Source organism: Mustela putorius, unplaced genomic scaffold, assembly GCF_011764305.1.
Source record: "Mustela putorius furo isolate JIRA1106 unplaced genomic scaffold, ASM1176430v1.1 tig00003898_pilon_pilon_pilon, whole genome shotgun sequence".
Classification (NCBI taxonomy): domain Eukaryota; kingdom Metazoa; phylum Chordata; class Mammalia; order Carnivora; family Mustelidae; genus Mustela; species Mustela putorius.
In genome coordinates this window covers 9793978-9816570 of record NW_025422047.1, presented here as the reverse complement: position 1 = coordinate 9816570, position 22593 = coordinate 9793978, and the positions used below count along the sequence as shown (strand labels likewise).

The 22593-nt window shown below is 36.9% G+C and overlaps 1 protein-coding gene across 4 annotated transcripts in view; it reads left to right on the top strand.

Moving 5' to 3' along the window:
• UBR1 (ubiquitin protein ligase E3 component n-recognin 1) overlaps positions 1–22593 on the top strand; it is a 143621-nt gene that overhangs the window by 46162 nt on the left and 74866 nt on the right. For all 4 annotated transcript variants that reach the window (XM_013055459.2, XM_004751218.3, XM_045067680.1 and 1 more), the window contains exons 6-19: positions 1018–1156; positions 2555–2617; positions 2858–2981; positions 3294–3401; positions 4559–4647; positions 6727–6825; positions 8260–8417; positions 10361–10460; positions 11026–11154; positions 15225–15405; positions 18633–18694; positions 18963–19073; positions 19778–19843; positions 20086–20187. In XM_013055459.2, coding sequence (XP_012910913.1) covers positions 1018–1156; positions 2555–2617; positions 2858–2981; positions 3294–3401; positions 4559–4647; positions 6727–6825; positions 8260–8417; positions 10361–10460; positions 11026–11154; positions 15225–15405; positions 18633–18694; positions 18963–19073; positions 19778–19843; positions 20086–20187 — 1531 coding nt within the window. The remainder of the gene's footprint in view (positions 1–1017; positions 1157–2554; positions 2618–2857; positions 2982–3293; positions 3402–4558; positions 4648–6726; positions 6826–8259; positions 8418–10360; positions 10461–11025; positions 11155–15224; positions 15406–18632; positions 18695–18962; positions 19074–19777; positions 19844–20085; positions 20188–22593) is intronic.

Sequence of the window (22593 nt, the reverse complement as noted above, 5' to 3'; positions counted from 1 at the left end):
CAGTGTGGGGCGTGAACTCTTGACCCCTAGATCAATAGCCAGATGCTCTACCAACTGAGCCAGCCAGGCACCCCTGTTCCTGAGCTTTAAGAGGCCTGAAAAAAAATCTGCTTCTTAGAGTTATGAGCTGGATTGAGTATATTATAAAAGCATATTGTAAACTGTTTAAAACTGATAATAACATCTGACATTTGTGTAGTCCATGACAACTGTTTTCACATTTCTTATGAGATCCCCATACCACTCTTTAATGTAGATATTATGCTCTTTCTAAAGATGGAAGAGGCACAGTCATCTCAGCAAGATTAAAAACTTAAATAGCCGAAGATCCTTCAGTCACATGATAGTGCTAGCACTTTCAATGTATACACCTTTTTTTGTTAAACTTAGGTGTTCTTTAAAACCAATATCACTTTAAGTAAGTAGAAAGTAAAAGCAAAAATAAACTCAATAAAAACTAAGTGTTAATAAAATCTTACCATTTATCATTGCCTACCTGAAGGTCCTGAGCCCAGGGCTGTCTCCCTTTGTGCAGTAAGAGATTAGCAAGAGTTAAGAGCAGTGTTAAAAACATTGCCAGGGACTCCTAGGTGGCTCAGTTGGTTAAGCATCTGCCTTCAGTTCAGGTTATGATCCCAGGATTTCTCTGTCTGCCATTCTCCCTGCTTTTGCTCTCTCTCTCCCTCTTTCTGACAAATAAACAAATAAAATTTTTACAAAAAAACACATATTGCCACTAAAGTAATAATTTACATTGAGAAAGCTCTGATTACAGAGCATTGATTACATTAATAAAAAGATGAAATGGTAATACTTTTATCAGGGTTTTTAAAGTTTCATGACACTGTAACACTTAAAATAACTTTATTTATCAGTGTTGCTGTGGTACTTTCTCATACACAAAAAACTACATGGTGGTGCTTTGGTACAGATATTACATATTATTTTAGTCTATTTTTCACATTTTTCTTTATTTGTTTTAGTATCTGAGTATCCATCTTTTTTTTTTTTAAACAGGGAGAAAAATGAGAGATACTACTGTGTCCTTTTCAATGATGAACACCATTCATATGACCATGTCATATACAGTCTACAAAGAGCTCTTGACTGTGAACTCGCAGAGGCCCAGCTGCACACCACTGCCATAGACAAAGAGGTTTGTGGGCTTCGTTTGAATTCTTGTGCTCCCTTACATCAGCTTCCTGGGAGTCAGGTGTTGACTGAGCCCTTGCCAAGTGCTCTTTAGTAATACAATGTGTTAGGAACAATCATACTCTTCTTTTATTCCTTATATCCTAGGTTAATTGGTAAAACTTGATTTTTCTGTATATCGTAATTGTAGATAAACTATTAGCTTTCTTCTTTTATTCTAAATAATTGGAAAGTTACTATTTGGTGAAAAGTAGTTAAGAATGTCAGCTTCAGTCAGTTTATATAATTATTTATTAAAATAGTATTCTGTAATTATTGAGTGTATGAATAAATGCGTCAATTTTGACATTTTTAACATTATTTGTTATAGCTGCTTTTAGTATAATACTGGTTCTGTGGTTTAGCTTTTGAAAAAATATCTTTCCAGGGGCACCTGGTTGGCTCAGTGGGTTAAAGCCTCTGCCTTTGGCTCAGGTCATGATCCCAGAGTCCTAGGATCGAGCCCCGCAACGGGGGTCTCTGCTCAGTGGGGAGCCTGCTTCCTCCTCTCTCTCTGCCTGCCTCTTTGCCTATTTGTGATCTCTGTCTGTCAAATAAATAAATAAAATCTTAAAAAAAAAAAATCTGTCCAAAGCAAACTGTGCTCCTCATGTATATAGAGACAATATTAACTTAATCCTTGTCCTTGAGAGGAGTGTAATATAGTGGAAGAAGCAGCATGGCATTAGTAATCAGTGTAGTGATCCTAGGGCTTGAGGAATCAATATCCTGGTCATACCTGTCATCCACTGGTGGATGCCAGGTGTATTGTGGAACACATGTTGTGGAACTTGTAAATTTCATTCATAGCAAGTATTTACTTACTTATTTTTTTTTTTAAGATTTTATTTATTTGACAGAGAGAGAGGGTGAGAGAGCACAAGCAAGGAGAATGGCAGTCAGAGGGACAGAGAGAAGCAGTTTCACCCGAGCAGGGAACCTGACACGGGGCTCAATCCCAGGACCCTGGGATCATGACCTGAGCTGAAGGCAGATGCTTACCCGACTGAAAGACCCAGACACTTGCATGAAAAGTATTTAAAACATGTACCAGGAGTTTAGTAAAAACATAAATTATTATTATTGAATAGAAATAGAATACACTATAGCAAATGAAGGACTGACATTCTTACCAAGCAGGAAATCCAGCATCCTCAAGTATATTCTCTACTAGCCAGTATCAAAAGTTCTGAAGCTTCATAAAGGTGTTAAACGTTTATTTTTATCTTCCAGGTATTGCCCATCTTAGGACTTTTAGGCAGTTGACGAATGATTAAAAGCTCAGTAGGCCTTTGGACTACATATTACTTATTGATTGGGATTGTCAGTCTACTACTTAATTCTCATGTCTGTTTATAATTAGGGTCGTCGAGCTGTCAAAGCAGGTGCTTTTGCTGCTTGCCAGGAAGCAAAGGAAGATATAAAGGTAATTTTCTAAATTCGGGTTGAAAGAGAATTATAAGAGGAATTCACATTACAAGAGCCGAAGTAGAACAATTACATTGTTGAAGTGGTTTGGCATCCTATGTAAAGGTAGGATTGGGCCATTTAGACCCAGAGATTTGAAGCTGTAAGTGTTACATAAGATTTTTTTGAAGAATAGATTACCTAGTTAAAACAAATTTTAAAACTAGTGTTTTGTTTTTATTATTCCTTTCACTTATAGAGCCATTCAGAAAATGTCTCTCAACATCCACTTCATGTAGAAGTATTACACTCTGAGGTTATGGCTCATCAGAAATTTGCTTTGCGTCTTGGCTCCTGGATGAACAAAATTATGAGCTATTCAAGTAAGCATATTGCCTGTTTTTCTTATTTCTCATAAAATACTGGTTTTTGAAATAGCCACGAATTTGAAAATGTCATTGAGTATAAAACAAATTTCTTTTTCATTTTTGGTTTATACATTTTGATTAATTTTCAGAATTGCATCTCAAATGCTCCAAATAATATTTTATTGGCTTTTATTCTTTGATATTGACAGAATTATTCTTGATATCAAACTGGGAAGATTGTTAGTTTTTTCACATGTTATTGTAGCAAACATACTTTTGGGAGGAATATTGTGAGAATAAAAATTATCTGAGTTCTTTTGTTTGTAGGTGACTTTAGACAGATCTTTTGCCAAGCATGCCTTAGAGAAGAACCTGGCTCTGAGAATCCCTGTCTTATAAGCAGGTTAATGCTTTGGGATGCAAAGCTTTATAAAGGTAGGTAGATCTTTGGTAAGATGCTTGCCATGAAGCTTGACCTTAAATTGGAGCTATAATCTTTTTTGTTTATTAAAACAGTGATCTTGATTGATGAGCTACTGTATTTTAAGAAAAAGCTAACCAATCAATATGTATTCTTCTGTGTTAAAACCCAGGGCTACTATCTTTTAATTATAGTGTCTTTTTGTTTAGTCAGGACCAGTAAAAAGAGTATGTATATATTCATGTAGTAATGACATTATTAAAGGTATGTTAATTTTTATTTTAAAAATCCAAATGCAGAGGCGCCTGGGTGGCTCAGTGGGTTAAAGCCTCTGCCTTCAGCTCAGGTCATGGTCTCAGGGTCCTGGGGTTGAGCCCTGCATCGGGCTCTCTGCTCAGCGGGGAGCCTGCTTTCTCCTCTCTCTCTCTCTCTCTCTCTCTCTCTCTGCCTGCCTCTCTGACTACTTGTAATCTCTATCAAATAAATAAATAAAATCTTAAAAAAAAATCCAAATGCAGAAGCGTCTGGGTGGCTCAGTCATTAAACATTTGCCTTCAGCTCAGGTTGTGATCCCAGAGTCCTGGGATCGAGCCCCACATTGGGCTCCCTGCTCAGCGAGGATGTTTCTCCCTCTCCCTCTGCCTCCTGCTCTGCCTACTTGTACTCTGTATCTCTGTGTCAAATAAATAAAAAAATTTTAAAAACTTTAAAAATCCCAATGCAATGTGCTATGGTGAATGCTGTGAAGTGTGTAAACCTGGCGATGCGCAGACCCGTACCCCTGGGGCTAATAATATATGTTTATAAAAAATTTATTTAAAAAAATCCGAATGCAGAACAAAAAGCGAAAGATGAGAAAAAAGCTAAAGTGAATGGAAAAGGGAAGACACAGAGTAAGCGTAATTTTGAGTAAAATAGAGTAAAAAGGAGTGGAGAAAGTTTGGACAAGGTAAAGTGAAGTAAAGCAAAGTAGAGGGGCAGAAACAGGGAAAAGGCATATATGTATTTTAAATTCTTGCTATTATTAATGGATTAAATGCTACTCATATTTGGGTCCTTGAGGTCTATTAATATGTGAAATATTTTTATAATATTCTAACACTTCTAATAGCTGGAATTTTTTTATTTGCCTTTGTGTTATTCTTCCACTTCCCCCCAAAATGATCTGTAGGTGCCCGTAAGATTCTTCACGAATTGATCTTCAGTAGTTTTTTTATGGAGATGGAGTACAAAAAATTCTTTGCTATGGAATTTGTGAAGGTAATTACTCTTTATAAATAGGTATCAATAATAGAAAAAGAAAACCATTTTGGAAATGAAGCTGTAGAAACAAAGACAATTATGAATCAAGAATTTAACTTTGTGGTTTATTTTTTTGTCAAAAGTCCATTTATTTTTCACATTTGGGAGTATGGAAGCAGTAGTCTCAGAGTGGAGATAGGTGGAAAATGACCTATTATTTGCCTGGACAGAGCAATAGGAAGTTATCACATTCACATGTGCATTTATTCTTCCTAATCATTTGTCTGTTTTATAACAAATAAAATAATAATGAGTAGAAGTGACTAGTTGAAAGGTATAGCAAGGAAAGGAACAGGTATGCATGCTAAAGGAAGGCAGAAATTAGATGAGCAAGAATTATACTTAATGGAGGCTAAAACATAGAGAAAACATACAGCCTTTTAATATGGTTTTATTGATCTGTTGTCTGTCTCTTATATTTTTATATATATGTAATTTACAAGGGGCGGGATCTATCTCTCAAGTTAGATTGCAAGGACTTTTTGAATCTTTCACTTTGCCTTGTACAGAGGTATCCAAGGGGTGCCTGGCTAGTTCAGTCAGTAGACCATGTGACTCTTGATATCAGGGATGTGAGCTCAAGCCCCACATTGGGTGTGGAGACTATTTAAGAAAAAAAAATTTTATGTGTGTGTGGGGGGGTGTGTGTATTTATATTTATATTTATTTATATTTATATATATATAAAATAAAAGAAGTTAAAAAGGTATCCAATAAGTAATTGTTGGTTTCCTCTGATTTTGAGTTACAGACAATTCTATAAAATTAAAACTGGTCAGAGGTAGGATCCAGGATGGAATTGAAAGCAGAGAATGAAATAATGGTACTATGGAACAAGATACCTGCACTCTCTGGATTTTACAAGTAGAGTGTTAAAAGTAACACATTTAGTTGCTTGAAAGATAGTAACAGCTCAAGCTATTTAACTCTATTTTTCTAAAATTCTTAGAATATTGGACCATATCTGTGATCTGAAATGAGTATTTTTTTTCTTCTACAAAAGTTCTTCTCCTTACTTAAATTGGATTTTTTTTTTTAATATCATGATTACTTCTTTGTAGGAATTCTAGTGGATAAAATTAAATATGTAGGTCAAGGATCTAACACTGTGCTTGATACATGACTGGATGTATTATTATTTTTGCTTCCCACTATATCAGGTTGATTTTCAGCTGGTATAGTTAAGCTGAACCAGTATATTTAACCAGCTGCACCAGTATAGTTAAGAAGTTATTTGCAGGGGCGCCTGGGTGGCTCAGTGGGTTAAGCCGCTGCCTTCCGCTCAGGTCATGATCTCAGGGTCCTGGGATCGAGTCCCACATCGGGCTCTCTGCTCAGCGGGGAGCCTGCTTCCTCCTCTCTCTCTGCCTGCCTCTCTGCCTACTTGTGATCTCTGTCTGTCAAATAAATAAATGAAATCTTTAAAAAAAAAAAAAAAGAAGAAGAAGAAGTTATTTGCAGCCAGCATCCATTCTGTCTAAGGTTGGATTGAATTCAATTGGTTGGTTTTCTGGGTCCTATCAGTTTTTAGGTACTTCGAATATTGCCTCTGCCCTATACCACTGCAATAGTATCTGCTAAAGATTGTCCCAGGTTCTGTTTAGAGAAAGGATATACGGCACTACCACAGTCTGCTATGACTCTTAGATGTGTGTGTGGTTTTTTTGGTCTTTTTATAGTTTTCACATACAACTCTGCTAGATTGGGTAGCCGAGTTCATATTTGGTCTTTTGTTTGTTATTCTCTAATATATTTTTGTTCACCATACTGTCTTCTCTTTAGAAATAGGAATTATAGGGGCACCTTGCTGGCTCAGTCAGTGGACCAGGCAACTCTTGATCTTGGGGCTGTAAGTTGAAGCCCCATGTTGGGTGTAGAGATTACTTAAAAAATACATATTTAAAAAAGAAAGAAATAGGAATTACATTACTTTCCATCATATGTGTAGAAACAAATCTGCAGCACCTATTAAAATTGGGATTCTGAAAGTTTTCAACAATTTATCATTTATTCTCCACTTACTATTCTGTCTTTCAGTATTATAAACAGCTGCAGAAAGAGTATATCAGTGATGATCATGACAGAAGTATCTCGGTAACTGCACTCTCAGTTCAGATGTTTACTGTTCCTACTCTGGTATGTATTGATCATTTATTTGCAACCTTTCCAAGTAAAACCTGTTTTGCTTTTTAAGAATTTGCCTAGTAGTGAATCAAATTAAAATAATGTCGGAGGAGTATATTGGGCTAATTTCATTTGGAAAATTGAATACTTCAGTAGTATTTGCATGTGAACTATACGTTAATGGGTACCAAGGACAAGATAGCTTTGGAGTGGGAGTGCTGGCATGACTGTTGTCCAGTGGTCCTGATCTCTGCTGGTGAAGTCCAGAACTGGTTTCTCAAATTCTACACTAATGAGAGCTGTGTCTTTTCAATATCCATATTACTTTTTTTTGCTGTTCTTTTATTCTGTAGTTATTGTTTGGAGGCAGGGGTATAGATTAAGATAAAACAAAGCAGAAGGAGAGAGTACTCTGAAGCATTTGCATGAAATAGTACTGATAAGGTACTGTATAGGCCTGGGAAGAGAGTGGAGAATTCTGCTTTTTTTTTAAATACTACTACTTTTCAAGTTTCTTCTCGATAGTTTGGTTAACTATTGTTACTTCCCCATGTCAAAGGTGAGAGAAAAGGGTGGAGAAGAGACAGTGGATTAGGAGTGAAAGAGAGGGACCCCTGGGTGGCTCAGTTGGTTAAGCAGCTGCCTTCGGCTCAGGTCATGATCCCAGCGTCCTGGGATCGAGTCCCACATCGGGCGGGCTCCTTGCTCTGCAGGGAACCTGCTTCTCCCTCTGACTCTGCCTTCCACTCTGTCTGCCTGTGCTCACTCTCGCTCGCTCTCTCTCTTACAAATAAATAAATAAAATCTTTAAAAAAAAAAAAAGAAGTGAAAGAGATATAGTAATAGATAGTAATAGAATAGGATAGATAGTAATATGATAGAAGTCATGAAGTATATCTGTGTTCTATTTTGCTCATCATGTGATTACCGATGGTGCACATTTATGTAGATAACCTGTGTGATGGGCTGTGTGATGAGTATCCAGACAGGGGTTACTGAGGAGTAAGAAATTATCACTTTTGGAAAATAACGTCTCAGAGAAAAAAAATGAAACAAGATGGGACCGGGGAGGGAGACAAACCATAAGAGACTCTTAATCTCAGGAAACAAACTGAGGGTTGCTGGGGGTTGGGAGAGGAGGGATAGGGTAGCTGGGTGATAGACATTGGGGAGGGTATGTGCTATAGTGAGTGCTATAAATTGTGTCAGACTGAAGATTCACAGACCTGTACACCTGAAGCAAATAATACATTATAAGTTAATTTTTAAAAAAGGAAAGAAAGAAAATAGCATCTCAGAATTTGCTGTTCTGTGAGACTAAGGACTGTGTTTGATGCATTTATTTGGAACATTTAAAATGACTCACTGACCAACCAAATGAATGAATAAATTAAGTCCATACTATCACGAGTTAATACTAAAGAATATTCTTGAAATACTCTGCAGGCTCGACATCTTATTGAAGAGCAGAATGTTATCTCTGTCATTACTGAAACCCTGCTAGAAGTTTTGCCTGAATACTTAGACAGGAACAATAAATTTAACTTCCAGGGTTATAGCCAGGACAAGTTGGGAAGAGTATATGCAGTAATATGTGATCTAAAGTAAGTTGTTCAAGTCAAAAGGTAAGGGTACCTATTAATCACAGTGTGCTTATGTATTCCATTTTATAAATAGACTTTGCATCCTTTTGGTTATTTAGAATTCTTCTTATAATGATGGCAAGTACAAGGAACTGTTATTGTCTCATGTCAATAAATGTTTTAACTGAATGCTTCTTATATAGAGTTACAGCCTGGTTAACAAAGGAGGTATTGAGAGGGGCCTTTTACAGGAACTTTGGGTCTCTAGGGTCACTTTGTTCCTTCCCTTTTACGTAGTCTATTTGTACATGGTTTCAGATAATCTTGTTGATCTGAGTTTCTTTTTAACTCCCTTTTTCATACATACACCCAAGTTATTGATGCTCATCAGGGGTTTCTTAATTTTTTTTGGTGAAGAGAATAGAATTTCCTTTTAAAGTAAAGTTGGAATCACATGATAGATCACTTTTGGGATTGTTGGACTTAAAAGGAATTAAGTTTCCATTTATTTTAGAATTGGTGATTATAAGGGTTGTGATATAAAAGTATTCAATAAATCAGAAGTTTCAGAAAATTCTTTTGAGAATATATTAAAACAAAACACATTTCATTTAGTTTACTGTTTAAATTGAAGAGCTCCAAGGTGTATTGAATTAATTATTTTTAGTCCCCAGTGGGGAAAAATCTTAATTTTGTCTACTTCTTTTAGTGACCATTTAGGGCATAGAGGGGTGGAAACAGGCTTCCAAACTAACCTAGAAATAGTTCAGTTTGCTTAAAAATACACTTGACAGGGGCATCTGGGTGCTTAGTGAAGTGACTGGCTTTTGATTTCGGCTCAGGTCATGATCTCAGGTTCATGAGATGGAGCCCAGCATTGGACTTCAAGCTCAGTGGGAAACGTGCTTTTTTCCCTTTCCCTCTGTGCCTCCCTGCATTCTGACCTGCTCTCTCTCTTTCTCTTTCTCTCTTAAATAAATCTTAAAAAAACAAAAACAAAAACTCGTTTTACAGAGCTCTGGAATTATGCATTGGATCCTTGATATTACTAAGGGAAGTTTCCAGACCTTTTCAAATTCCTCAGTTTTTAAATGTGACTATAAATCTTTATCTCAGGTTCAGCAAATTACTACATCATCACAACTTCAGTACAGAGATGGTAGGTAAATTCAGTAGTGAATCACCATTTAGCCAGTGTGCTTCACAAATTATGCATTAATTAACATGTATGCAAAACAGACAAGCAAAAAATGCACAAAAATGCCAAATGGCTCTACTTAAAAGCAACAGCATTAAATCAGTGTATTTATTATTCCTAGGTATACTGTACAGGAAAAATCTCTTTACTGTGACCCTTATTACTGTGAAATATTCTTGTAGCTGAGTTATTTTTTTAATCCAGGGAAGTGGTGCATAATCACCTCATTGTTTTATCACATTTTATTTTGTATTATGTGTTTCCAACTATAGTTATTCTCTACAATGAATACTTTAGAGTCAGCACACCCCTAGATACTTTACCATATGTTAAAACTTTAGGGTTGCTGGTTTGGATGTTAACTTTAATGTTTTCCCAGTCTTTGAATGGTTATTAACAACTTCTCTCCTATATCCTTACCTAAATAGAAAAATCTCTAATGACAAGGAGAAGGGGAAATTCACATATTTTTAGCACCTAGAAAATCTGTATTGTGGCTGTCTATCTGTAATAGGCTAGGTTGCTTCCAAGGTTCGCTTAAGCAGAACAACTTCTGAGTAGAGAATTCAGGCTTAACTTTGATAACTGCCCCTCACGGAGCCTTCACATTTTGCTGGTATAATTGTAGCTCTGCCTAGAGCTTCTGATTATTTTAAGAAATTAGAATCCATAATGTTGATGAATCAACATTGTCTATGGCTCTGATAACTTTAAAATTATCTCGAACTGGGAAAGTGAAATATTTCTTTGTCTTTTGAAATGATAGGTATATCCTAATCAGCAAGCCCACAGCATGGACAGAAAGATTAAGAATGCAGTTTCTAGAAGGTTTTCGGTCTTTTTTGAAGATTCTTACCTGTATGCAGGTATGATAGTTCTTCTGTACATCAGTAAAATAAATTTATTTTTAAAAATTTAGCCCCAGTCTTTCTTTGTTTTAAGCAAATATTGATTGTTATTTGAGGAAGACTGTATCTAGTAAAGTAGAATTAAATTTAAATACTGCCTCACTGATTCCGCTTTAATAGATCTTTAATAGGTATAATTTTGTATGCTTTAGTTAATGTTTATTAACTATTTAATACTTTAAATTACTCTTTAATGTTTATTGAAAGCTTACTATATAATATGATAGTAACCACTTTACATGCATTATCTCTGCTGAGCATCATAGCAGTCTTATAAGGTAGTTGCTCTTATTTTCATTTTCCATATAAGGGAATTGAAGTCTAGAAATAATTTGACCCAAGGTCACATGCAGCTAGAAAGTGACTGCTGGAATTTGAACTCAATTTGAACTTGTATAATAGCCATGTTAAGAAAGCTATGCATATATGAATATGAATCCTAACAATTTTATATTTTGACAGTAGAGGAGCAAAGAAGGAGGGCCCACTATATACATATATAGTAATCATTCTTTTCTTATAGGGAATGGAAGAAATCAGAAGACAGGTTGGGCAGCACATAGAAGTGGATCCTGACTGGGAGGCTGCCATTGCTATACAGATGCAATTAAAGAATATTTTACTCATGTTCCAAGAGTGGTGTGCATGTGATGTAAGTAAAATTTATTAGTAGGATCAGTGCCTTTTTAAGTGCTCTAATGGTTATCAGTAGTAAAGTTTTATGTAGCAACTTGCTTGAGGTAAAGTTTTATTACTTGTGTGTTTGAATTTTTCTTACTAAATTTATTTTTCCAAAAAAAGAGTTTTTTAAAAGATTTTTATTTATTAGAGAGAGAGAGACAGCAAGAGAGGGAATACTGATAGAGGGAGAAGCTGGCTTCCCGCTGAATAGGGAAGCCCATGCAGGGCTTAATCCTAGGGACCCTGGGATCATGACCTGAGCCAAAGGCAGATGCTTAACCAACTAAGCCACCTGTCTTACTAAATTTAGAAGGAAAATCCAGTGTTTGGTTTTTGTTCGTTTGTTTTTAAAGATTCTGTTTATTTAGAGAGAGAGAGAGAGAGCATGAGCAGGGGGTGGGGCAGAGGGAGAAGGATTGAGAATCTCAAGCAGTCTCCCCACTGAGCATGGAGCCCAGCACCGGCCTGGATCTCACAAGCGTGAGATCATGACCTGAGCCAAAATCAAGTCAGAGGCTTAACTGACTGAGCTACCCAGGTGCCTCAGAGAATCCAGTTTTGGTTTTTTTTCCCCAAAGATTTTATTTATTTATTTGTCAGAGAGAGAATACAGGCAAGCAGAGCAATAGGCAGAGGCAGAGGGAGAAGCAGGCTCCCTGCAGAGCAAGGAACCCTATGCGGGACTTGATCCCAAGACGCTGGGATCACGACCTGAGCTGAAGGCAGCCGCTTAACGGACTGAGCCACCCAGGCATCCCAAGAATCCAGTTTTTTATACTTAATTTAAAAATGTCCCCCATAGTAGTTTCATTACGTCTGGGAATAGTGGGTTTAAACAATATGACAAAACACATTTATTTATATATGTATTCATTTTTTCCTTGGACATCAATGTTAGTGTGAAAATTAGGATCACATACACTTTAAACTATTTCAGTAGTAGAAAAGGGTGGATATTTGTTCAGTCAAGAGCTCTGTTATGCATATTAAACCATTAAGAAAATTAATTTCAAAATATAGAGCTAATATATTTCCTTATGCAATAATTTTAGACCATAGCCCTCTTAAAACACACAGTCCTACCCTAGATGACATCATTTATTTCTATTTTGAGAAAACTGACATTGTCTGAATCAAATTCTTTTGATTTCTCAAGTTTCTCTATTCTTACATGACACAGTCTATTCATTAAGTTTCTTTGTGTCTTCACACTTGGTCCTATTCTTTTCATCTCTTTCTTTCTAAAACTGAGGTCTCTACCTAGGCTCTTGGTCCTAAGCTACTTCTTCCTAGAATTGGCTTATTTGTCTCCTCTGTTATTTCCCACTCTTTCATTCATCTGCCTGTACACACACAGGACTCCTCTTTCCTTAAAATCAATAAGAATAAAAGCCCCTTAGTTGTCTCTGCTACCCCTGTGAACTGTGAACTCTCTTGTTTCCTCCTTTCTTCTGCTTCACCATGAGCAGTTGATCACAGGTTCAGAGTAGCAGTTGTACAGACATGACAGGATTTAATCTAGCACTGTAGCTTTGTAGAACAATAAGGACAGGAAACATTGTCCAGCAACTAGCCATATCACATATTTTTTGGCAGCCCTCACCTATGGAGGGCATGCATAATTAAATTTAAGATGAGGTCAAAGTATGCATTGCTCATCTTGACATTTACCAAACTTTCTGAAGTCATCTACATTTGATCTTGTCACTCTAGCTTCTGAAACTTCTTTAGGGTCTGCTTTCTGCCCTTAACAATTGATTGGAACTGCTTTTTGAAAAAAATTTCAAAGGATCTATGTAGTAACCAAATTCAGAGAATCTTTTCTAAGTCCCCATCTTCCTTCAAATGTGTGTCATTGTATTCTGTTGAGTACCTTAATCTTTTTTTTTTTCTTTCAAGACTTTATTTATTAATTTGAGAGAGAGAGAGTACGAGCAGGGATTGGGGCACGGGCACAGGGAGAAGCAGACTCCTCGCTGAGCAGGGGGCCCACACAGTGCTGGATCCTAGGACCCTGAGCCAAAGGCAGATACTTAACCAACTGAGCCACCCAGGTGCCCCTGTTGAGTACCTTAAATCTTTTTGAAACTTTCTTTCCCCCTGATTTTTACAAACCTACTTATTCTAATACTTCTGTTATTGATTTGTTAAGACTTCAGTGATTTCTTCCCCCTGCCCCAATTCTTTCTACCTACTAAACGAGACATTCCCAATATTCTCTTCTTCTAGTTTTAGGTCTTTCCTTTCTACCACTCAGTTAAAACTGCAGAGATGAGGGGCGCCAGGGTGGCTCAGTGGGGTTAAGCCTCTGTCTTCAGCTCAGGTTGTGATCCCAGGGCCCTGGGATAGAGGCCCATATCTGGCTCTCTACTCAGCAGGGAGCCTGCTTCCTCCTCCCCCTCTGCCTGCATCTTTGCCTTCTTGCGATCTCTCTTTCTCTTTGTCAAATAAATAAATAAAATCTTAAAAAAAAAAAACTGCAGAGATGACTGTCCTAAGTTATAATATCATTTCTGTTTATGTGCTAGATATTCTTGCTTAGATCTTATACTGATATTTCAAATTCAAAATATATTAAATTGGTTTGTCATCATTTCTTTCTACTTCCATCTTGCACTTTCCCTTCTCAGCTTCCCTTGTTCACTGTGATTCATACATTCATCCACACAGAAAAGTCTCAGAGCCACTGCATTCTGTGTGTTAGATGTTAACAGATTTTTCAGGGGAAAAGTTCTGTGTTCACATAAGATTGAGAAATGCTAGGTTGAACGAGTTCAAATAGGATTTTTTTAAATGCCACTGAACTTCTCAAACCCTTTAAATAATCAATGTACTCATTTCTACGTGGAATATTCCTAATTTACTTGCTCATAGAATCCCTTTTTTGGGATAAAATTAGTGTAAGAGACATGGTGTTGAAAAGTCAGTTTGACTCTTCTCTCCCTGGCATACTATCCCCAATTTGAGTTTTCCTTATCCTAAATTTATTTTATAATTCTAACTTATTTCCTATGTGTTCTCTCTCTTTTGCCTTGACTGCCCCCACCTCAGTTAAGACCCTGTCCCCTTACAGTTAGACTTATTGGTAATCTTCGTCTTGGTTCTTTTGTCTTCTAACATTACCCTCCAATCTGTCATCTTCAGTAACACTCATTAATTCTTTCTGAAGCATTGTATTGACATCATTACACTTCAGACATAATCAATACATTCACATACTTGCCAAGACATATTTCCAGCTTAACTGCTCATTAATTTCATCCATAAATCCTTTGATTTATCTAGTTTTTTATTCTTCCATGGTGACTGAACAGGAATTGGACTTCCCCTTTTTTCTCTGTTTACCCCCATCTCTGCTTATGATGCCACTGTCACCTCAGTCATTAGAGTATGCGACTTTTTTTTTTTTTTTTTTTTTAGATTTTATTTTAGTATATGTGCTGCCAAAGTGAGCACAAGATTTTATTTTAGAGAGAGAGTAGTCAGGAGAGCACATGACTTTTTTTTTTTTTTTAAAGATTATATTTATTGTAGGAGGAGAAAGAGACAAGCATGCAAGAGCATGATCTCAGGATCATGGGAGCAGGCAGGGCTCCAGGCTCAGTGGGGAGTCGGCTTGAGATTCCCTGCCCCTCTCTCCCCCCCCCACCGCCTCTCCTGCCACTTATTGTCATCTTTTCCCCATACTTAAAATTCTGCATATATTTTTAGACCCCACCCAAAAATGCTTTCATAAATATGTCTTCCCAGTTGTTTATAATTCTTTTTCCTCCCTCTTAATTTGTTTGTATCATTTACATGGTACTTAAAATGTTTTACTTTGATAGTAGTGCATGTGTGTGTGTCTGTGTCTGTCTCTCTGTCTTATACTTCCACCTAGTTCGCAGATCCTCTGCAGTGTCCCTGCTGTACATAAAATAATTTTGTGCTTATATTATTTTTTATATTATTTTGCTTATTTATATTTATTTGTGCTTATATTTATTGAGTGGTATAGGAAAGTAACTTGTTAATCTATTTGCATTTTTATTTTTCTTTTAGGAAGAGCTCTTACTGGTGGCTTATAAAGAATGTCACAAAGCTGTGATGAGGTGTAGTACAAGTTTTATATCTAGTAGCAAGACAGTAGTACAATTGTGTGGTCATGCTCTGGAAACTAAGTCCTACAGAGTATCGGAAGATCTTGTAAGCATACATCTGCCACTCTCTAGGACTCTTGCTGGTGAGTGTTTGTTTTTTGCAGGTTTCTATTAGCTTTGTTTTTTAGATATTTAGGGTAGTAGAATTATTTCTGTTTTTGTTCTGTGCTCAGTATGTACAGACATACTCAGATCAGATACTGCAGTTAAGAACTGTCACTGTCCTTCAAAGAACATCTATCTAAGGATGCTTGTGAACCTCGGCCTTTTTATCTGGATCAACTAATGGATCCTTATAATACAAACTTAAGGACTAACTTGGTAACTCATCTTCCACTCAGACTTAAATATAGCAAAATCTTGTTGATAGTTTGTTTTTGTTTTATTGTTGTTGCAAATTTTTAAATTCTCATTGTTTTTTTTTTTAATTGAAATATGGTTAACACCGGTTTTTAACACCCTCTCTGCTTGATTATACTCAGTGTGCTGTCTGTGTCATTGTTTCTTTCACCACTTAAAGAAATCATAAATTTTATTTAATCATTCTTTGATTTGCATTTCCATGTAAATTGGCCCTGTCAGGTTTTTTAAAACAACTTTATTTAAGTGCATTTATTTATTTATTTTTAAATAATATCGATAGCAGCTTTCTAATTTAGTTAGTTAGTTGGGAAGTCATGAAGCTCTACTCCCAATATGGGGCTTGAGCTCATAATCCTGAGATCAAGAGTCACATACCCAGGGAGCCTGTGTGGCTCAGTCAGTTAAGTGTCTGACTCTTGGTTTCAGCTCATGTCATGATCTCATCATTGTGGGATTAAGCAGGTCTGCAGGCTCGTTGGTCTCAGTGGGAAGTCTGCTTGATATTCTCTGCCTGGCTTTCTCACTGCCCCTCTGCCTCTCCCTCCCCCACCCCCTGCTCTCTTATGCTTGCCTTTCTCTCTCTAAAATAAATAAAATCTTAAAAAAAAACAAAAACAAAAAACAGTTGCATGCTCTACTGACTGAGCCAGCCAGAGGCCCCTACATATATATTTTTAATTGTAGTAAAATATACCTATAATACAAAGTTCAGGGACGCCTGGGTGGCTCAGTTGGTTAAGCAGCTGCCTTCGGCTCAGGTCATGTGGGATCAAGTCCCACATCGGGCTCCTTGCTCCGCAGGGAGCCTGCTTCTCCCTCTGACTCTGCCTTCCACTGTGTCTGCCTGTGCTAGCTCTCGCTCGCTCTCTCTCTGACAAATAAATAAATCTTTAAAAAAAAAAAAATACAAAGTTCATCATTTTAACCATTTTTAATTTTTTTTCTTTTTTCTTTTATTTTTTTCAGTGTTCCAAAATTCATTGTTTTATGCACCACACCCAGTGCTCCATGCATTAGGTGCCCTCCATAATACCCATCACCAGCCTTACCCAGCCCCCCATACCCCTCCCCTCCAAAACCCATTTGTTTCTCAGAGTCCATAGTCTCTCACGCTTTGTCTCCCCCTCCGATTTCCCCCAACTCTGTTCTCCTCTGTGTATACAGTAGCATTAAGTACATCACATTGTTGTGTAGTTACCACCACCATCCAGGTTCAGAATTTTTTTCATCTTTCCCCACTGAAATTTGGTACCTATTCAATATAATGCCTCAATCCTGACCATTCCCTGTAGTTCCTGGCAGTCACATTTCTACTTTCCATTTCTAGGACTTGACTATTCTAGGTATACATAATTAAAATCATACAATATCCTTTAAAAACTGGCTTATTTTGGGTGCCTCGGTGGCTCAGTGGGTTAAGCCTCTGCCTTTGGCTCGGGTCATGGGAACGAGCCCCGGATCAGGCTCTCTGCTCAGCGGGGAGCCTGCTTCCCCCTCTTTCTCTGCCTGCCTCTCTGCCTACTTGTGATCTCTGTCTGTCAAATGAATAAATAAAAAATCTTAAAAAAAAAAAAACTGGCTTATTTCACTTACTACAATATCCTTAGTTTATCCATGTTATAGCATTATCAGAATTTCCTTCCTTCTTTTTAAATTTCCTTCCTTTTTGAGGCTGAATAATATTCCATAGTGTGTGTGAGTGAGAGTGTGTGTGTGTGTGTGTGTGTGTGTGTGTATACACTATGTTTTGTTTATGCATTCATCCACAAATGGATGTTTGGGTTACTTCCACCTTTTGGCTGTTGTGAATAATGTTACTGTGAATATGGTATAAAAGTATCTGTTTGAGCCCTTATTTTCAGTTCTTTGTGGTATGTATTGTAAGTGGAATTGCTGGCTCATAAGGTAATTCTACTTCTTAATTTTTTGAGGAAACTCCATACTCATTTTCTTTTCTTTTCTTTTTTTTAAAGACTTTATTTACTTATTTGAAAGAGATCACAAGTAGGCAGAGAGAGAGGAGGAAGCAGGCTCCCTGCTGAGCAGAGAGCCAGATATGGGCTTGATCCCAGGACCCTGGGATCATGACCTGAGCCAAAGGCAGAGGCTTTAACCTACTGAGCCACCCAGGCACCCCCATACTCATTTTCATAGCAACTGCATCATTTTACCTTACCATTGTCAGTGCCCAAGGATTCTTTTTTTTCCACATCTTCACCAACACTTATTTTCTATTGTTTTTTTTAATAGCCTTCCTAATGAATGAAGTGTAGCCCATTGTGGTTTTGATGTGCATTTCCCCAATGATTAGTGACTCTTGAGCATCTTTTCCTTTGGCCATGTTTATATCTTCTTTGAGAAATGTTTATTCAAGTCCTCTGTAGTTTTTTAATCATATTTATTTGTTGTTGGAGATAGATATCAGATATATGATGTACAAATATTTTCTCTCATTCTGTGCATTGCTTTTCTTCTCTTTTGATAGTGTTCTTCGAAATTATTGCTAAGTCTAATGTATCAAAGCCTTTTCCCTGTTTTCTTCTAAGAATTTTATAATTTTAGCTCCTGTGTGTAGCTTTTTGATTAATTTAGTTAAATTTTGTACATGGTGTAATTGACATGATTTTTATGTCACTTCTGTTTTTATAAAAAGAAATGATTAGGTTTTTTTATGCTTATTTAAGAGCAGAATAAGAAAATATCTTGGCAGCATATTATTTTTACATAATATATAAGCACACCTTGCACAATATATGATATTATATAGTAGTAATATTAATATATTACTGTGTTTCAAAATTAGAAATCAAAAGTTTGCATTGCTAAACTCAATAAATGTATATTTCCATCTCATAAGATTCTAAACTTGAGGAGTTAATGAGACAATTAACTGGGTTTATTCTTTTTTGATTTTTCCCTCTCTCTCTCTCTTTTTTAATAACATTAGGTCTTCATGTGCGTTTAAGCAGGCTGGGAGCTGTTTCAAGACTGCATGAATTTGTGCCTTTTGTAAGTGACTCTTAAGCATTGATTTACTTATGTCTTATTTCTAAACACCTTTTGGTTGATGAGAAGGAAGAAAAATTTTGAAACCTAACTGAATTTAGTCCTTTTATGTCTCTCTGTAAGTACATTGAAATCTGAATCACAAGAACTTCGAATTACTCATTTAGGTCCATCAATTTTACAGATGAGAAAACTGAGGATTGTGTAGTGCCATAACTTCGAGACACATCCAAGCCCTCTGAAAAATAACAAAATTGCTCATCTGTTTCAGGAGGACTTTCAAGTAGAGGTACTAGTGGAATATCCTTTGCGTTGTCTGGTATTGGTTGCCCAGGTTGTTGCTGAGATGTGGCGAAGAAATGGGCTCTCTCTCATTAGCCAGGTATGGCAAGTCCTGTATACATTTATGAGTATGTTCATTCTCTGATTGTTCTTTCTTTTATTTGATTTTACCTTGTGTCCCTAGATTTTGCTGACTATTTCCTGTTCTCTTATAGAAACTCAGAAATGAAAGTTCTGATAACCATATAAACTTTTGTTTTTCTATCCTGTTGAGTAGATAGATTAAATGAAAGCCAGTAGAAACCTGTCCATTAGTATAGGTCTTTTCTGAAGATTTCCTTACTTGGGGACCCACCACCCTTCTTCTTCTTTTTTTTTGTTTTTTGTCTTTTAAACATTTTGGTTATTTATATGACAGAGAGAGAGAGAGCATGAGCTGGGAGGAAGAGCAAGGGGAGAGGGAGAGAAGCAGGCTCTCCTCTGAGCAGGGAGCCCAATACAGGATTCGGTCCCAGGACTCTGGGATCATGACCTGAGGTGAAGGCAGATGCTTAACCAAACCAGCTGAGCCACCTAGGTGCCCCGATTTAGAGCATTTTAAACTCTGAAGTATTTTCATGCCATATTTCTTTCAAAATCTCACAAATCCCTTAAAATAATTCAGAGATTAACATTCTCCCCCACCCCCCATTAAGGAGTTCTTGGAATTTTTCATTTTGAGAAAGTTTTTAAAAAGTTTTTGTTGAGGATTCTGTTTAAAATAAAATAATTCTTGTAATTTCTGTTCTACCTTTTATTTTATAGGTATTTTATTACCAAGATGTTAAATGCAGAGAAGAAATGTATGATAAAGATATCATTATGCTTCAGGTACCTATTGAAATCACTTTTGATATTTATGTCTTAACTTTCCTTCTTAGATCCCTTATAATGAGAAAAGATACTATAATTATTTTTAACTTTATTTAAAATTTTCTTACTGTTAAAACTAAAAATGGAAGGGACTACTACATTATCTTCTGCAGACTGTATACTATTTCTGAAGTCCTACTAGAGACAAACGTTTCTTCATTCAGTACATGTAGAACTGTGATGCTGCATTTCTTTCACAGATTGGTGCATCTTTAATGGATCCCAACAAGTTCTTGTTACTGGTACTTCAGAGGTATGAACTTGCTGATGCTTTTAATAAGACTATATCTACAAAAGACCAGGTAAGAACAGAAATGGACATATGAATAAATTCCAAAAGAAATATTTTTGTTAACAATTTTAATCATATTTTGGATTTTTTCTTTAGGTATATTTCCAAAAATCTCACATATACATACAACATGCATATCTATCTACATATGCACACATACACTCTTTTTAAAAATTTAGAATATATAGATTAATAATAAGAAAAATCATGTGAAACAGCCTGCCTCCTAAAAATGATTACTTTTTTTTTAAATGTTATTAGTTAACACATAGTGCAGTATTGGTTTCTGGAGTAGAATTCACTGATTCATCAATAATATACAATACCCAGTGCTCATCACAAGCGCCCTGTTTAAGACCCATCACCCACCTAGTCCATCCCCTCCATCAACCCTTTGTTTGTTCTCCAGCATTAAGAGTCACTTATGGGGGCACCTGGGCAGCTCAGATGTTGAGCATCTGCCTTCAACTCGAGTTGTAATTCCAGGGTCCTGGGATTGAGCCCTGCATTGGGCTCCCTGCTCTGTGGGGAGACTGCCTCTCCCTATCTAACTCCCTCTGCTTATGTCCCTTCCTTGCTGTGTCTCTATCAAATAAATAAATAAAATCTTTAGAAAAAAAAAAAAAGAGTCATTTATAGCAGGTATCTGTAATTCAGTTGGTTAAGTGTCTGCCTTTGGCCCAGGGTCCTGGGATCAAGCCCTGCATTGGGCTCCCTGCCTAGCGGGGAAGCCTGCTTATCCCTCTGTCTGCCACTCCCCCTGCTTGTGCTTTCTCCCTCTCTGTCTCTGTGTCAAATAAATAAAATCTTAAAAAAAAAAAAAGTCACTTATGGCTTGGTTCCCTCTTCTCCTTTTTGTTTTCTGCCTTCCCCAATGCTCATCTTTTTCTTGTTTAAATTCCACAAATGAGTGAGATCATACGGTATTTGTCTTTCTCTAACTGACTTATTTCATTTAGCATAATACACTCTAGCTCCATCCACATTGTTTGCAGGATTTCATTCCTTTTGATGGCTGAATAATATTCCATTGTGCATCTTTATCCTTTCATCAGTTGATGGACATATAGGCAATTTGGCTATTGTTGATAATGCTGCTATAAACATCAGGGTGCATATACCCCTTCAAATCTGTATTTTTTATTGTTTGGGTAAATACCTTGTAGTGCAATTGCTGGATCATACAGTAGTTCTATTTTTAACTTTTTGAGGAACCTCCAAACAGCTCTGGAGTGGCTGTACCCATTTGCATTCCCACCAACAGTGCAAGAGGGTTCCCCTTTCTCCACATCCTTGCCAACACCCATTGTTTCTTGTGTTGTTAATTTTAACCATTCTGTCAGGTGTGAGGTGGTATCTCATCATAGTTTTGATTTGTATTTTCCTGATGATGCGTGACGTTGAGCATCTTTTCCTGTGTCTGTTAGCCATCTGGATATCTTCTATGGAAAAATGTCTCTTCATGTCTTGTGCCCATTTCTTTTTTTATTTTTAAAGATTTTTGTTTATTTATTTTCCGGGGGGGCGGGGCACAAGCAGGGGTAGCAGCAGGCAGAGGGAGAGGGAGAAGCAGGCTCCCCGCTGAGCAGGGAGCTGATATGTGGTTTGATCCCAGGACCTTGGGATCATGACTTGATCAGAAGGCAGATGCTTAACCAACTCAGCCACCCAGATGCCCCTCTTCTGCCCATTTCTTAACTGGATTATTTGTTTTTTGGGGGGTTTGTAGATTTTGAATACTACAAAATCTTTGTAGATTTTGAATACTAACCCTTTATCAGATACATCATTTGCAACTATCACATTCTGAAAGCTGCCTTTTAGTTTTGTTAAATGTTTCTTTTGTTGTGCAGAAGCTCTTTATCTTGAAGAAGTCCCAGTAGTTCATTTTTGTTTTTGTTTCCCTTGCCTTTGGCCACATGTCTAATAAGTTGATATGGCAGAGATCAAAGAGATTTCTGCCTGCGTTTCCCTCTAGGATTTTGATGATTTCCTGTCTCACATTAAAGTCTTTGATCCCTTTTTAATTTATTTTTCTGTATGGTGTGGGAAAGTGGTCCAGTTTCATTCTTCTGGATGATGTTGTCCAGTTTTCCCAACACGATTTAAGAGACTGTCTTTTTTCTTTTTTTTTTTCTTAAGATTTTATTTATTTGAGAGAGAGAGAGAGATAAAAAGAGAATGAAAGGAGAAAAGATCAGAGGGAGATGCAGACTCCCCGGGGAGCTGAGAGTCCGATGCAGGACTTGATCCCTGGACTCCAGGGGAGTTGACTTTGACCTGAGCCAAAGTCAGTTGCTTAACCAACTGAGCCACCCAGGCCCCTAAGAGACTTTTTTCTATTGGATATTCTTTCATGCTCTGTTGAAGATTATTTGACCCTAGAGTTGAGAGTCATTACTGGGTTTTCTCTTCT